Consider the following 18,190-nt stretch of genomic DNA (forward strand, 5'->3'; position numbering starts at 1 on the left):
GGTACAATTTTATTTTTCTTTGCCTGAGTTGAAATGGAAGGCACGATATGCATACATGATGTATTCAGCATTTGTAAGCGAGTGATTTGTAGAATAATAGTTAGCACGTTACTTATAACATTAAACCGAGAGCTCCTTCGTGCCTGTATGGTTAACGTACGCGTCTTCGGCGCGGTTAACTCAGATTCGAATAGCCTGAGAGATATCATGTGATTCTGATACATACTATGCTGTTAGTCTACGTCTCATATAACCTGGCTACTGAAAGGGCGGCTAAACCTCTGTCCACCATCAAAATATAAAACTAATTGCGTTTCCCAAAAGTATATTGAAATTTTCGTTTCCTCTGAGAGACTTATTTCAGGATGTGATTTGATGCATATTTATATAATGAGTAAAAGATATATAACTTACATAATTTTTTATAACGTCGCACTATTATACACCGAGGCTAAAGAAGACAGTGATAATGATACTGGTGTTAATGGAATCATGAAAGTGGGAGGAAACGAGAGAACCTCGAGAAAACCAACACACACCGGAACTGGTATCGAACCAGGGACCTCAAACGCCAGAGGTAAGCGCTCTAGCACTGCTCAGACTCGGCCCATGCTACGTACAAATGAACTTCAATTATACCGAACTATTTCATCTGTAGCTGTGGGAAATTCAAATGGAACTACTGATAGATGCTGTAGGCTACGTCTTAATATATAACAATCTGTTACCTTTGCACACTGTTCCACTTCATTTTAGTTCAACTAGTCCACTTCAAAAGAGCGAGCCCAAAGAATTCCCAGACCAAACAGGTTTTAGACTTTTAACACTTCCGTTCCGATTAGTGTCTTTCCACTAATAATTCGGAGAAAGCAAGCTATTTTTGTAACTGTTTTTTCACCCAATGTAACTTCATATGACTTCGTTGGTAACTTAGGAATTTTTCAACTTGTTCGCGTAGCTATGTTTTTAATGTCTGTCAAGTGAAAAGAAAAGTACAAATTAAGTTCACAAACAGATCTTTATAGATTCATATTTAGGAATTTGTAAACTATCGAATACTCAAAGACTTGTCAGAGTTTTAACTTGATATAAATTTTGATTTGTCTACTTTGATTTACACATGAAGTAGTCTGTGCGTGCTTCTGGTCAAAGTTCTGATAAAAATAATAATACTAATAGGTACATCTAAGAAGAGATACACGAAAACAAGTGTGAGAAGTAACGTTAATTAAGAAAGGTACTGAAATAACTTTGAAAGCAAAAACTGTTATAAAGATAGTATGTTTTCTTCGAATTGTTAGTGAAAAGATACTAATCGGAACGGAAGTGTAATAAGTGTTCTATAAAATAGTTTGGTCCGGTAATTCTTGGGTTGCGACCGTGACTCTCATCGCAAGTCGAAATATCAACATAAACTAAAATGAAGACGACCATGGGTGCTAGTGTAAGTACATTATTATAACTCACATGAAAATTTCTACTGGTTAGTGATGATCTCGAAAATGATGCCTCTTTCTCTGCATCACGCCAGGTTTTTGCGCAATCATATGTTACCAGTGAAATATGGAAGAAATTGTAGGAAGATAAAGACACATTGGATAAGTTAAAATGTTAAAAAGGCAACATAAGGGACATATGATATTACAAAAAGCATGATATAGAGATTTAGACATACAATGTAATATTCGCAATACAAAGTTGGAAACTTAATAGCCGAAGGTATTACTTCCGTTAATGTTTGCATGTGAATTGTTGTCTGATGTCCTTTTCGTGTGTTTTTCTCCTTCACATAAGATACATTAGGAGTGGTCTAGAGATTATGTTTATTTCTCAGTGAGCATAATACGATGTTCGAGTGTTTTAAGTTTCTGACAGAACCGTTCGCCTTGTTTCTCAGATGTGTCAGCCAAATTATTTGGAAAATAGTTTAGATGAGATATTAGAAAATGAAGTTTCAATTTCTTCCATTATTTCCCTGACATTGGGATGCATATTCTGACCAAGGAAATTGTACTCAATATTTTTTTTAAAAAATTCTCCGAGCTTGCCAAACCCCTCTGTTGCTTACTTTCATTTGAACTCTAATTTTTTTCCAACGGGTCCGGCAGTATCTTTGCAGAACACAATTCGAAAGTTTAAAAAAACATGAAATCTTGATCTAGATTTCTGTACATGGAATATGGGGGCCGCGGTGGCTCAGTGGTAGAGCGTTCACCTCTGGTGCTTGGGGTCCCGGGTTCAAACCCTGCTCCCGCCAAGTGAACTTTGTGGTGGACAAACACCGTGTGCGTCCGAGTGGGGTTCTCCCGTTTCCTCCCACTTTCTTCATTCCACCATTTCATTCATCTCTCATCATCACCGTCTCCTTTAGCCTAACCGGCATAATCGTGGGACGTAAAACTCAAAGATTTCATTTCATTTTCATTTTTTTTTGTACATGGAATACGATTTATTGGGCGTAAGTATATGATTTTCACTGAAACGTAATCCCAGTAGTAGTGCTACGTCATTCGATAGCCCAGGTTTTTCATCAAATTATTAGGTTTTGTTTTGAGTAAGAGGTTTTTGGATGCTATCACTGCCATCCACGGAATGGTCAGAATCTATCTTCAATACTTACCTGTAGTTCTAAGACTTCAAACGTACCCATTGATGTTGGAGGAGAGGGAATTGGGGTAGGTCTGGAGTAGGTGGGAGGGGAGTGCAGGGAGAACTCAGGTGATAAGAAAAAGGGAAGTATGTAATTTTCTTATTCAGCCGTGCCAAACTAGTTAAAGACACTTCTTAATTTCCAAACCCCAGTAGCCATGTCGACCTGTGTAATTAGTACCAGAGTTGGTTCGTTTAAACCACTTTTTTTTCCCCCCAATAAAAACTATTTTTTTTTTTTTTTTTTTTTTTTTATGCCAGACTGAACGATATGGGTATATGACTATATTGCACAAACACTTGTTACTTTAGGATTAGGATCCTAATGGTAATAAAGGTCTCTGTCTGGAAGAGCAAGGTAAGAACTATTTATTTATCAGATATTCGTCAAGATACAGTTTGTGAAGCAATATTACAGTGCAATTATTATTTATGTGTATTGTTGAAGCCAGAGATCCTCTTCTTTCTCAGTAATTTCAATCCCAACCTTTACGACTAAGTTTCTGATCTTCATTAAAACACACAGTATGTTGTATAGGAATTGGAATGTTTTTAGTAAATTTTCACGCAAAATACGCTATATAAAATAGTGAAAACTGCACCTCCTCATTATCGATGCATTTCAGCTCTAAGCAATTGAGAAAATTAAAGATAGATAGAAGGAATTACACTATATTCGACCAAAATAACTTATACGAACGTTAAAATAGAACATTTTTTTTTTTTTAAATCATGAACGTGGGAGATAGGGTCACTATCTCTCATTCTCGGTTATTTGTGACATTTGTTCTTGATTTTTCACTGTATTATCTCTTTACCTTTACGTAAATTAACTAACTCACTCACTCACTGTGTGGCTTATGGAACCCGGAGGTTCAATGCCGCGTTCACAAAAGCTTTCCACTGACTTCTATCCTTAGCCAACTGGATCCAGTTTTTACTTCATATTTCTATTTCTGCGAAATTAATCTTAATATTGTCTACGCCTAGGTCTTTCTAATGGATGTTTTCCAAATGGTCTTCCAGTTAAGCGTTCCTTCTTGCTTTCGTTCTGGCTACATGCCCTGCCCACTTGAGCCTTCTAGACTTGATGACCTTAACAATGTTTGGTAAACCGTATAAATTATGTAGTTCTTCGTTATGAGGTTTCCGCTATTCCCCATTCACGTTTCTCTTGGGTCCGAATATTCGTCTCAGGATCTTGTTCTCACTTTCAGTCTATGTTCTTCCTTCAGAGTAAGCAACCATACAGAACAACAGGCATGATTATCGTTGTATATATTTTAAGCTGCAAATTCCTCGACAGAATTCGCGACGACAAGAGATTTTGAACCGAATAGTAACACGAATTTCCTGCTTTTAGTCGACATTTAATTTCTTCGCGAATATGATTTTGGTCTGTTAATATTGGTCCTAGATATTTGAAAATATCCACTTTATCAAAAGTATTATTTGATATTTTAACGCATCCATAATTTACGCATCCATATTACGATCCCGACGAACTTCCATGTATTTAGTTTTCTCTGCATTTACTTCTAGATCCATATCCTTGCAAGCGTTTAATAAGGCCTCTGCATTTCTTTCTATTGTTCTCCTATCATCCTCTATTAAATTTACATCATGAGCATACGCCATCACCTGGTGAATACCATTCAACTCTAGGCCATGGTTGCTATTTTTGATTTTCCTTATGGCGTATTCCAGGACAAAGTTGAATAATAATTAATATGATACTAATTATGTTACTGAATATAGCAACAATCAATTGTTACGTTAAGTAATTAGAATGCTAATAAAAGGACAAGTGTCATACATCTGGGGTATTTATTAAAACCGTCACCTTAACGATATAAAAACAAACAATATTTACAAAATCATAATATGAAATATAAGAAGTACAATGGTTGGGGTCTATCAAGGAGAAATCCCTGATACTCTCGTGTGTTTTTAATGTTACGTGGTCCTCCTTTCACGACAATATGTCATGCAAAAGTTCAACAGTACAGAGCATATACTCACAAACTCAGGCCTTTCTTCACGACTGTGAGTCCTGGTTGGTTCATCCTGGATGCAGATTGAATATGCCAAACCACACTATTAGCAGGTGTAGGTCGAATGAATGATAATTGTTTTAAAATACCTGGTTTTATAGTATCACAAAAAACTATTTTGGTTTTAGCAAGGCACTGTTTATGCTGGAAAATATGTTTTTTCAATTTCTTTCAAAATAGACACCTTGAAAGTTTTTATCTTATGTTTTGACACCATCACCTTGAATATACTTGATACCATCACTTTGAAAGTTTTTATCTTGATTGTGTTGTTAACCTTGTTCTTTAATAGAACTTTTACAAGGAGACATTGCAAAGTATATGAGTGTATAATAACTTTAAACTTTTCATCATTTAATGATTTTGGGAATATAATATAATGGCGACAACACATCATCTTGTTTCAGGCCATTCTCTTCGTGAAAGCTCGTGAACAAAAATTTTCCTACCCGGACTTTAGTTTGGGATTCATTTAAACAAATCTTAATTAATCTAATTAGCTTTTTCGGTATTCCAAATTCTGTAAGAATGTTGTACAGTGTTTCTCTCTTAACCGAGTCGTAGGCTTTTCTAAAATCAGTAAATAGTTGATGTACCGGGGTATTGTATTCCCACTTCTCTTCCAGTATTTGTCGAATGGTAAATATTTGGTCGATAGTTGATCGATTTCGTCTAAATCCTCATTGATAATCTCCATTAATTTCATCTGTGTATGGGATCAATCTTGCTAATAGAATGTTTGAAAGAATTTTATAGGATGTTGACAGAAGAGAAATACCTCGATAATTACCACAGTCAGTTTTGTCGCTTTGTGAAATGGAACAATGATTGACTCTTTCCACTCTTGTGGCAATTATTCCTTGTTCCAGATAAGGAGAATGAGTTTATGTATCTTGTTCCACAAATTTTCACCTCCAGCTAAAATTAACTCAGCCGGAATTTCGTCTACACCCGGAGATTCCTGTTTCTTTAATTTCTTTAAAGCGATTTCTACTTCTATTCGGTTAGGTTTTGGAATATACGGTTGTGCGGTGTGTATTTCCCTTTCTCCACACACTTTAGATTTTTGCTGCGTGTTTAGCAAATCGTCAAAGAAGTCTTTCCATCTATTTAAGATGCTATCTGTATCAGTGAGAACTGTTCCGTCAGCTTTCTTTAATATATAAACATGAGATTGATAGCCTTTCTTAAATTCGTTGATTCCCTTATACATGTCCCGAATGTTATTATTTTTACTATTATCTTTCCTTAATTTTAGCTTCCTTAATTTTAGCTTTAAAAAATCACGTTTCTTCTAAAAGTTTTGGAAGTTTCCCGCCAGATGTCTACGAAATTTTGTGAAGTTATTTCATTCAAATTTTGTAGCCAAGGTAATTTTGCCTGTTTTCTCTTCTCTGCTAGTTTAATGCATTCCTGGTCGAACTATGGTTTGTTCCTACGTATTTCTACTTATCCCAATTCCTCTTTTGCTGAAATTTTAATGCTATCTCTAATTTCAATCCAAGTATCCTCAACACTAGTGCACTCCGAATCTTCTAAAACCGAGAATCTATTTGAAACTTCAATCTGGTATTCTTCTTTTAGCAAGCTCTCTTCTAATTTCTTTAAATTAAATCTCTTCGTTTTCCGATATTGAATATTTGCTTTATTCAGTGATAATCTCTCTCTTATTATTACTGCTACCAGGTAGTGATCAGTGTTACAACCAGCCCTTCTACACGACCGGACATATATAACAACTAAATAGTAAAGGTTTGAGAGCTCGTTTCACCAGTTGTTTGTCTCCATACTTGTAAGGTACCCTATGCTAAATGAAGAAACAGCGTTTGTAGTTTAACAGGCTATTCGAACGGAACCGCCTGTTAATAACCTAATTACTAAAAACGTGTTAATTTGTGTTTTAAGGATACTTTTCAGTGAAGTCCTTTGCTTCATGTGGTCCTGGGTTCGATTCCCAGTGGGAAAACACATATATTTAATTTCACAATCACTAACTTTCATTAACCATCCGTCTCATTTAGCCTAAAGGCCATAACCGTGAGAGGTTAACCGCTTCCCGGTTTAACCCGAGTTATTTCGTTTTACTGAATAGGTCAGTCCTGGTCGAATTTTCTTCCCAAACGTGACTATGTTGTACACGAAATATCTCGCAATAAACCACGAAAGAACGGTCGACGAAACAAAGTGCAAATTTACTCGTCCTGGTCCAAATTGAAACAAATGCGGAAAACTTAATAGCTTGGATTGCTTCGCCTGGATCTGCTTACTTCGGATAAAGTGGACCAGGAAGTGGTTAAACAAAGATTTTTTTTTCTTTCCAGTGAAATCATAGTTGTTGGTTGATTGGAGGTGGTCAAGTTTCTGATTAAGATGACTGAAAGAAAGATTCCTATAACCACACATTAACATGGTTTTAGTAATTTAGTTAGTGCACTAACGTTAAATTTGCACATACTAATTATTACATAGCTAATAAATAAAGTAATTTATATCTATTGGGACAGGTGGATAAAACTACTAGTATCGATAAAATATATTGCACAATATACATCATTTTACCACCATTGAGGTACAAGAACAATGTGAACACTATGAATAAAAAAACGAGCGTGTGTGACCCTGAAGAAAATGCCTGAGTGACGCATTTGAAATATTAGAAATGAGTTACATATAGGAAGGAAGATTGTTTAGGAGAGTAATTAATTCATTATTCCATACGCTCAACGAATAATTAGAGCATGAATACTAAAATGATACTTTAAGTAGGAATTCAGCTTTAAGTGTAAGTACAAAAATTAATTAAACCCTGTCTTGCCCAGTAAAATCCAATTTTACCGAATAAAAGTCACTGATTTGGTTTTTGAAATATAGCCCTGCGTTCTTCACGACTCTGGACAACATCATGCCCGTGTCTTTTAGTTTTGCTGTTTCATCCCACATTTTTTTTTTTTTTTTTAATAACCATCCATCTCTTGTATCCTAAAGGGCATAATCGTAGGATGTTAATCTACATATTTCATTTTTTTTTTTTTTTCGTTTCTGTACTTCTGTGGCTCGTCTATTTAAACCATATGATCTTACTAAATTTAACCACGCACAGCTCATTTTCCGTTACATTCTTCTCTCATTTTTCAGGGATCCAAGGAACCAAAAAAGGCTTCAAAACCAAAGAAGAAAATTGAAGAAGAGAACAGCAGTGAAAGCGATGTTGAAGAACAAGAGGAAGAAGTGAAGAATGTGAAAAAGAAAGTCATTAAAAGGAAAGCCAAAGAGGAATCAGAATCAAGTTCAGAAGAGGAGACTGTTGAGAAGCCCGCGAAGTCGAAGCGTAAACCGGCTAAGAAGTTGAAAACTGGGAAAGTAGCAAAAGAGGAAGAAGACGACAGTGAGGAAGAAGATGACGATATTTCGGAAGACGATAAGAAGTCAGGTTCCTCAAAATCAAAAGCGAAGGGAAAAGGGAGAAAGAAGGCAGCTTCCGATGACGAATACGAACCATCCTCCAAAGCAAAGAAAGCAAAGACGGCCAAGGATAGTGGACCAAAACAGTCGAAATCAGACACAAAATTATTAAACAAAACTGATAGTGATTTTTCTACTATAGACTTTTCTAGTGATAAAAAGACACCTGGTGGCAAATCTTGGAATCTGAAAATATCATCGTGGAATGTTGACGGTATCAGGGCATGGGTAAAAGTGAGTGAATTTGATTCTTCTAATATATTTTTTTATTTTTGTTTATTTTTAATATTCTACAATTCATAGTGTTATAATGCAGTTGGGTTGCGTATATATTGACTCGAGAGGATCACGGTGGCTCAGTGGCAGAGCGCTCACTTCTGGTGCAAGGAGTTCCTGATTCGATCCCAGCCATCTGGATTTGTCGTACAGTATGCCATCAGTTCTTCCCAATCATTTACTTTCATTAATCACCGGTCTCCTTTAGTCTAAAGAGCATAACCATAGGACTTAAGGATTTCCTTAAGGATTTCATTTCATTTCGAGAATATACATAAAAATTACCTCACTTATTACCACCAATGTATAAGAAATGGAGTTTACTTGATTTCTTCAAACCGATAAACTACAATATTTTATCCAAATCTTACTAAACTACATGGTTTCTGTAAATTTAAAGGAAGAAAGTAGTTATATAAGCCACTGATCACATGAAACAAATGATCCAGTTGGGTATGGGAATGCGGCGTAGGATCGAAACTGCGTAGCATCGAAACTGCGTACGATCGAAAAATTCAGCTCAAAACCTGTTTCGATCCTACGCAGTTTCGATCGTACGCAGTTTCGACGCTACGCAGTTTCGACGCTACGCAGTTTCGACCGTACGCAGTTTCGATCCTACGCAGTTGCCCTGAAATAATTTAAGTTTTAATCATGCGCTCAAAAAATATATTTTTTTTCTCTCTCTCTTTAATTTGTTTAACCTGTGCAGCTATAAATTAGGGTTATATTCATGGACTCCACACGACCTAAACTGCGTAGGATCGAAACTGCGTACGGTCGAAACTGCGTACGGTCGAAACTGCGTAGCGTCGAAACTGCGTAGGATCGAAACTGCGTACGGTCGAAACTGCGTAGCGTCGAAACTGCGTACGATCGAAACTGCGTACGGTCGAAACTGCGTAGCGTCGAAACTGCGTAGGATCGAAACTGCGTAGGATCCACACTGCAGGTAGGATGGACAAGTTACAGGCGTATGGATTGAGAATCAATTATGATTTGTAATGATGACTATGTCAGAAGTGTAATACTAACTTTGAAACAGCTTCGACGGAATATAATGTAAAATAGTTATGTAATATGAAGAATTTAAAGTAATGAAGAATATGATGTATAATGAATATTGAAGGATAATAATAATAATAATGTTTAACGAATATTTCGATTGTAAAGATATTATTTCTAAAGGCTATCAGAAAGTTAGAGAAACAAAAGTCAGATAAAGATTCATATGCTGTTCTGTGTGTACTTGTCTGCGTAATATGAATGAAAATTTATATGATTTTATGTACAGCTTAACGACCTAATCACCAGTTATTCATATGTATGTCAACAACGTTACAATATTGTACTTCGCTTTGGGAGTTTCTCATTTGTACGCTGAACCTCAAATCGATTTATAATTGGAACACGTACCCGTGGGGGTAGGAGCATTTCAATGTATTCCGTTACATTTCACAAAAATATTTTTAACCGTAAAAGATTCGAAATTAAACTACTATTCAAATAGAGAATAAAATTACGAAAGTTTACAACTATTACTGGAAATCAATGCTGTCATCCATTTTGAACATTTTAAAAGAACATAGTTTCTAATGTATTGAAATTTCATTTCTTATGAATAGTTTGAAACGTTGTAAATAGTTGTAAAGAACCTGCAGAAAATTCGTCAAAATCCTCCTACAATGGGGAAGCCGTGTTAGACATGGAGTTAGTGGATGCAGATGGTAGCATTGGAAAAGTCCGGGTCTCCCGAGCACAGTGGTGATATCAGAAACCGGGCCCCAGCCATGAGGCTCCAGAAAAATGGGGTCCCGAAGTTTTGGGCGCGGGTTCTTTCTATACGCCTATTAAACATGGAATTGTATGTGGGTGGGTGGTGAAGTTTTTAAATGTTCGGGTCGTCTGAGCACAGTGTTAACGTCAGAAATTGGGCCCTTGTCTCAAAGGTCCAAAAATGGTGTCCCGAAATTTTGAGCTTGGCTTCATTATATTTTTCTTTTAAGCATGGAGTTATTGGATACATATTGTGGTGTTGGAAAGCTCCGGGACCTGAGACTCCAGAAATGAGATCCCAAAAGTTTGGGTTCAGGTCTCTTTTATTTGCCTATTTAACATGGTGTTGTACTATAGTGTTAGCGTTTGAAAGGTCGGGGTCGATTAACGAAAGCGGTAATGTCAGAAATTGGGCCCTGGCCTCGAAGCTCCAGAAAATGTGGTTCCGAAATGTTGGGCTTGAGTCCACTCTATTTCTCGTTTCAGCATGGAGTTGTTGCATACAGATGGTGACGTTGGAAAGATCCGATTCCCCTCAGCACAGTGGTGGTCAGGAACCGGGCCCCCAACATGGGGCCCCAGAAATGGAGTCCCAATGTTTTGGGCATGAGCCCCTTCTATACGCCTATTAAACATGAATTGTTGTACGAAGGTGAAAAACTTGTATCTTCGTAAAAAAAAAAAAAAAAAAAAAAAAAAAAAACCTTGTATCTTCCTTATAATTATTAGATAATAATCTCAGCTCCTAAACACGTATAAAAGATACCGAAGTTATATTTCAGCAAAAAACAATTACCATAAAACATCTCTTTGCATGTGTAATGACTGAAATGTATTATACTTTGCTTCCCTCCCAAATAAATAAATAAATAAACGATTACAGTCGATAAGCGTAAATCTGGCAGAACCTATTTTCCGAAATCTAAAACAAATCACGCAGATTGTTTATTGCTTGTTCGCGATTGTCCACATCACATTTTCGGTTTTTCATTGTATGTAATTAACTATACCATAACAGAAATTCCCGCTACGAACAAATTACACGTTAGGTATACGCCTATGTGTCTCGTCTCGAGGACTTCCGGGCCGCAGTGGCTTAGTGGCAGAGGGTTCACACATGCTGCGGGGCCCTGGTTCTATACCAACTTGCGCAAAGTGGGGTTTGTGGTGAACAAACACCGTGTGTGAGGGTTTTCTTGGAGTTTCCCTTTCCCACAACTCTTTCATTTCACCATTCCATTTATTCTCATCATCTGCGTCTCCTTTAGTCTACCCAGGATGACAGTCGGACATAAAACTTAAAGATTGCATTTTCATTTTCACATTTGGAGACCCTGTATCTGTGTTCCTTGAGTGCCCCAAATGCTAAATAATAATGGGTTGGAAGGCCCATGAAGTTTAGTACCTGGTACACTCATTATCTCAACTTGCCCAAAAAGTTAAGGGCTCACGTTAAGTTAACGCCCCAAAACTTTGATTTTCACACCTTATTAACTATATTGGCCCAAAAGATGAAATTTGTTAGCCCATCGATCTTTATCTCGACTAGCCCAGAAAGTTGGGAGGCTCTGGTGAAGTTAGCCCCCAAATTTTCGGCGCCTATATCACATTAACTATGGGAGAACGAAAGCTGAAATTTGGTAGCCTATCCAGCCCGTAGACAGTACTATGTAGGCCATTCATTCTCTGGACCAGCCCAGAAACTTTGGGGGGGGGGGGGGGCTCACGTTAAATTAGAGCCCGAAATCTTTGGCGCGCATATCTCATTAACCCTTTCGGGACAAAATCGATTTTGGGGTTTTTGGTAGACTTTCAGTTAATGATTTATTGCCCAAACACTGTTATCCCGATTGATATCGTTTACGTCTTGTATTTTAGAAGAGGGACATGGCTATTTTTTGGTGTAAGTTAGATTGCAGTGTTGCTAACGGGAGGGATTATTGAAAAAATGTAGGAGTGAAATTTAAAAAAAAAAAATCCCTAGCCGAATTTCATGATTTTTTCTAGCTGGGAACACCGAAGCCACAGGGGTTCAAGTCACCTAAAAAGAATTTTCTGGTATGTTGACAAGGTACAGTAAAAACCTGAAGTCGCTGGCTGCCATACAAAGAGAGAAAGAAAAAAACTCTCTCATAATACACATCAAATTTTGGCACTTCTTACGCGTCAGAAGCAAAAATCAGCATACATGGTGGTTCACCGTCTTCCCTAATTATTCAATCGTGCTCCTCTATGGTGCGTTTTGTAGGCCAAGAATGATTCCAGACAGTTGTACGTTGGTTTGAATATAGCCAAGGACACTGAAATAATAGGGGGGAAAGGATAAACTTCCCAAATTTTTTACAAACAATTACAATTAACATTTTCTGTAGCTGGCAACATTGCTACCACTCAGAAGCAAACAATTTTAAAGTAATCTTTGGCCCACCAATAATATATTCAGCTAGTATCATGATGATATCTCTCAAATTAAGCATGTAATTTTAAAAAGTATATCATTTTTCCTAGAAAGTCACTATTATCCTTAAAATTATGTAATATTGTATACTGTAAGACCGGAATTGTAGTGTCCCCAATTATCCAAGTGAAACTTTTTATAGTGCGTTGTGTAAGTCAAGGATGAGGCTTCCAGAATCTGGTATGTTCGTTCCAATGTAGCCAATAGAAGAGAAGGAAATAAGAGGCAAATTTTAGAAGGGAAAAAAGGAAATTTTTACCGAAAAAAGTCTGGAAATAAATGGTTCTATGGCTGGAAATACTGCTAAGAGACAGATGCAACTATCTTCAAATAAACCTTAGCCCACCACTAATATATCCTGAAAGTATCATGTCGATATTGAATAAACGAAGCTAGTAATTAAAAATTAATAGATTATGGTAAATATAAAAGTGAGAAAAATCAAGGATTAGAACCTTAATACGAAAATGAAATGAAATGAAATCTTTTAGTTTCACGTCCTACGGTTATGCCGGTTAGGCTAAAGTAGACGCTGATGATGAGAAATGAATGAAATGGTGGAATGAAAAAAGTGGAAGGAAACGGGAGAACCCCGATAAAACCCACACACACGATGTTTAGAACCTAAATACGAATTTATGGTGCGCCTCCTAATTACGCAATTGCAACGATCTGTGCCCAAGTTTGTTCAGTAAGGACCGATGTTTGACTGACGTAGTTCACTTGCGCTCGGACGTATAGGTACGGAATTATAAACATAAACTTCGAAAATTGACAAATCTGAAAATACTTTATCTTCGCATTGAATTTGGACCCCTCCTCCAAAGTAAGTTCATGCGTATGGTACGTACCACCATACTACGATTTTTAATTTCAGTAAAAATCCCTTTGTTTTCTTGCCCCCAGGATAACTATATACTCTGCCAGTTAATATGTTTAAAACATTTGGAGTGATGTATCGTCATGTGTATAGATTAACCTCTTGCACACAGAGAATGTTTCTTTTCCAAGATTTAAATAAAACTGAAATGTTTTCCATTTCCATACAGAATTCAATTCACCTAAGATGTCCAAAGTTCACCTAAGATGTCCAAAATTCAATTCACCTAAGATGTCCACAACAATTTTTATGGAGGTAGTTGGAGAATACTTTATATCATAGGCCCGTAGTTAAACTCCGTCTATAAAAATTGTTGTGGAAGCACCTCAGGATTCTGACATACGCATTTTTGGATAGGGCACATACTAGTTCCTAAGTTAAGTCTTGACCCGACTGCGGTAGGTCCCATAGTTTTGGAGCTATGGACCTTTAAAATTCCTTTTTTCATGTTTTTGGCAGCCTATAACACGTAAACCGTCGCTTGTAGAGGGATAAATTCTTAAGGTCTTTTGAATTTGGCTAATCAGAGTGCTCCTTTAACTCGCGTATATTCGACGATAACCGTTCGGGATAAAATCTGCTCGCCATGTAGACCTAATTTTATTACAAAATGACGACTGTCTATTTACTTTATTTTGTAGTTCTTCCATATTCACTTTCAAATGATCGGCGCCAGTTGCCATCTAATAAAGTTGATGCGTTTGTTGCTTCTAGTACACAACCGCTTTGAAAAAGAAGCAATAAATGCATCAAATGTGGGAGATGAATTTAGAACACCAAAATGGTACATGCCTAGCACATCTTGTGCTGTTAGGGTTTCTTCAGAAACATTTTGTAAAACAATTGAAAACACATCGCGCGGTTTGTATTTTGAAATTTTGCGTATACTTGGATTTGTTTAAATATTTCTTTCTACTGTGTTTGCCTGTAGCTTCAGTTCATAAGCCTTTATAATTAGATACCCAACATATATGGCAATCACGCAGAAAGCAACACCGAAGATTCTACACTTGTGTTAACACACAGGCTGTGTGTCATTTCAACTAGCGGCATTTGACACACAACTCCAAACGGAGAGTGAGTTGTTCTAACCACTTGTTTGTGTTATATTTTAACACAATCGTGCTAACACATAGGCATGTCGTTGAAATAATACAACGATTTTTTACAGTATAGGCACTTCCAGTAGAACTACAAGGATTAAATTTGGCAAAGTTTTTAGCCTCCTGGGACTATATAGAAAATTTCCAGAAGTGAATATTTTCCATTTTTAGCAGCTTTAAAGAGACAAAAAACTGTGTAATTTAAATACTTTTTGGATGTACAAAATCTCATATTTTAGGTACCGTAATTGAAATCGGAATAAAAACTAGGAATTTTGGTATGTTAGTAGGTTTATGAGGCGCGAGGCCGTAGGATGAGAAATTTTGTATCTGGCGACAAATTCCCACCTACTTAAAACTAAACTGATTATATAAACATTCAATTTTGCCAATTGCCAAGTTCATAAAGAAATTGAAAATCACAGCAACTGGGTAAGTAAGAAAATGCTAATCCAAATGTCAATTGAAAGAAACGGAAGTCTTTTAAGTAAATATTGGCAGCAACGCATTCTAATTTTCCAACTTGGTCAAAAGTTAGCAGGGTTGGAAAAAATACAGTTTTTTTTAAAAAAAAAAGAACAAAACGCGTGTTTAAAACATGAAAAAAGTGTTTAAAATGTTTTAAAGATGTTTTAAAAAACACACAAAAAAGTAAAAGTACATGTTTTAAACATTTTGAACAGTTTAAAATATTATTTTAAACATATTTCAAAATCGTGTAATCACGTATTTATTAAGACTTTTTGCTCTTTCAACCGATCTTTTCATTTATTTTATTCTCTTTAAGACTACACAGTGTTGGGTACAGAACATTTCCGTATAGATTAGTAATTTTCAACTTATTTCATATAACGACCCCTTTTATTACACCCTCTTGCCAGTGACTCTCATACAGTAAGTATTTTCTTGGATATAGTAAGCTTTTAAGGTAGATTTTAAAATTTACCAACTATAGAGGTTTCACACAATCTATCAATATACATGGCAAAACAAAAGTCCTCACCATCCTTGTGCGTTGACAACGGGTTGAGGGAGAATGATGAATCTTGGAAGTGGTCTGACACATCAGATGGTGCTATCAAGCATCATGGCGAACATCTGTGCTTAGTATTCGAAATTTCAAATTCAAATGGTGTCATGTTACATGAGGGCTAGAATTTTACCAGAAATGCTGTTGTGCGGTTATTTTAACCATAAAGAAAATCATTTCGAGTTACCGCTTCTAAAAGTTTTGTAGTTATGCCTTTAGGGGCTAAGCTAGCGTTTCGTGGAGGCGGGTGAGATTTTTGTTGCAAAATTTGATTACTACTTCATAACACTGGTGCTAATAAAATTATTTTATAATAATAGGGCTACGTTTTCGAAAAGTAATGTTTGAAGCACACTTCATATTGTGCTAACTTTATATTTTCTGCAAGTCTATGTAATTGGTTGTTTTTTGAGTCAAAAATTTATTGACGAAAGGTAATATTTGGGGCGTTCAGAGTACAATAGATCCAAATCCATTTTCAATAAACTTCAGTTTTCCTCAGCAAATGAATTCTATTTCAAAAAATAATACTTCGCAGTCAAGAATCCAAAACAAATATAACTAAAACCATGCGAAAAGGCGTGGGATAGTTTCATATGACAGCCGCTAGTAAGGGCGTCAGTGGAACAGGAGGACAACCACCCTCATCCGCACCCTGCATTTCAGATTTTGGGGACGGTAAGACAGTTTTAGAAATCTTTTGATAAGCAAAGTCCAACAGAATAAGCCTGAGGTAATTACACCGAATAAATACGAAGAACATACAGATGATTAAAACTGGGAAGTTGCTTAGGTCCAATTTCCTGAATTTTAAGCAGGCCCGAAACTCGAAAGTAGAGCCACCTTTGAAATCCTTGGGTAAAAAAAATTATACAAGAAAGCAATATAGGCCTATAGCTCCTTACGGCCAATGATCAAAATCCGTATTTATTCGGTGCAAGGACTTCAATTTTTAAATGTTGGACTTTGCTAAGCAAAATGTTTCTAAATCTGCATTACTGCCCCAAAAATCTGAAATTCAGGGTAGAAGGCGGATGATTTCTAAACGAACGCCCCTATCTAGCGGCAATCATACAAAATTCTAGATTCCTTTTTTTCAGGTAGTTTTTCTTTCTTTCATCTCGGATTCGTGGTTGTGAAAATATGACATTTTACGTCGATGTATTCTTTTGGACACATTCTGCATTTATGTAACGTAATTATGCATCATTGACTATGACATTCGGAGCTTGACTTGTTAATCATTCCAACGCTGCAACATACACAATACAAGTATAATGTTAATATCTTAAATGTATGAGCAAGGAGGGGGAAGGGAAAATTAGCTCTCCTCCCCATTCCGTCAACGCCCTTGTCTAGCGGTTGTCCTATGAAACTCTAGTCCACACGCTTTCCCGTGGTTTTTGTTTCATTTATTTCATACCCTATGCTACGAAGATATTACGTTTGCTGAGCAAAAGTGAACCTTTCTGAAAATGAACTTGGGTCCCTTGTGCTCTAAATGTTGAGTTGAAGCCAAATTTATCCTGCAACCCAAGTTTGTTCGAAACATATAAAATTAGTTTGTTTAGTTTGATTGATTACATCTTGCATCAGTAGCAAGGCTATATTAGACAGGGCTTTTTGTTTAAAGTGGGATCTGACCCACTAATTTTGAAATTTTACATGGGATCGCAGTCAAAATCTATACAGCAAATTCCGACGCCTCGTGTCTCTATCCTCAAAAATTAATGTTAAAAGACTGAATATTGCACCCTGTAGCGTGGTACATACATACAAACAAACAAATTGAGATCAAATTGTCCCAGACCTTGACGTTCAGCACTAACGTTATAATAAGTATCACACTTGGTTAGTTACGTGATCGACTGCCATACCTTGCGTTTCTCACCTGGTCTCTTCATACAAGCTATGCCAAGTTGTAAAGTTTCAAAGAAAATTTAGAACTGTGGTGGGGAAGAGGTACGAAATAAAATTTTCATAATATAATGAAAAAGATATTGTTGATACAAAATTAGTTGTTACCTGAAGTTTCCAGTTGCATCTCAGCCACACCACTGACGTTAGATTCATCAGAAGCAATTTTCGGATCAACATTTTTACCATTTGTTTGGGTTTCCATTTTTACCAAGCATTGCATTTTTTATAATGATTTTCGTTCTTGGAACTAAACCACCCATTTCTTTCTTACACGTTTTGTGACAAACTCGTTTGATCGTTTACTTACCTGATTGAGTTTGAGTTACTCTAATAAATTTGTATCAAATCATGTCCTTCTTTTCTTCACGCATAATCCATGTTAAACGATTCCATGTTGTACGGAGACAGAACTAACATGTACTGTACAAACGAATGCTTGCGATATTTTAATTTCAGAACCTCAACGTCGCAATGAATACAACACAACAGTTTGTTTCCGTGATAATTATTTTATTTATTTTTTAATATCAGTTCTATAAGTAGTCCAACCTTCGACTACGACACTTTCTCGCAAGTTAACTG

At 36.4% G+C, this 18,190-nt stretch overlaps 1 protein-coding gene across 1 annotated transcript in view; it reads left to right on the plus strand.

Annotated features, from left to right (window-relative positions):
• Nucleotides 1-18,190, plus strand: part of LOC145686503 (DNA repair nuclease/redox regulator APEX1-like) — a 64,092-nt gene that overhangs the window by 5,381 nt on the left and 40,521 nt on the right. The window contains exon 2 of the mRNA XM_081759886.1: nucleotides 7,839-8,399. Coding sequence (XP_081616012.1) covers nucleotides 7,839-8,399 — 561 coding nt within the window. The remainder of the gene's footprint in view (nucleotides 1-7,838; nucleotides 8,400-18,190) is intronic.

Source organism: Thermobia domestica, chromosome 5, assembly GCF_964235325.1.
Source record: "Thermobia domestica chromosome 5, izTheDome1.hap1.1, whole genome shotgun sequence".
Lineage (NCBI taxonomy): Eukaryota > Metazoa > Arthropoda > Insecta > Zygentoma > Lepismatidae > Thermobia > Thermobia domestica.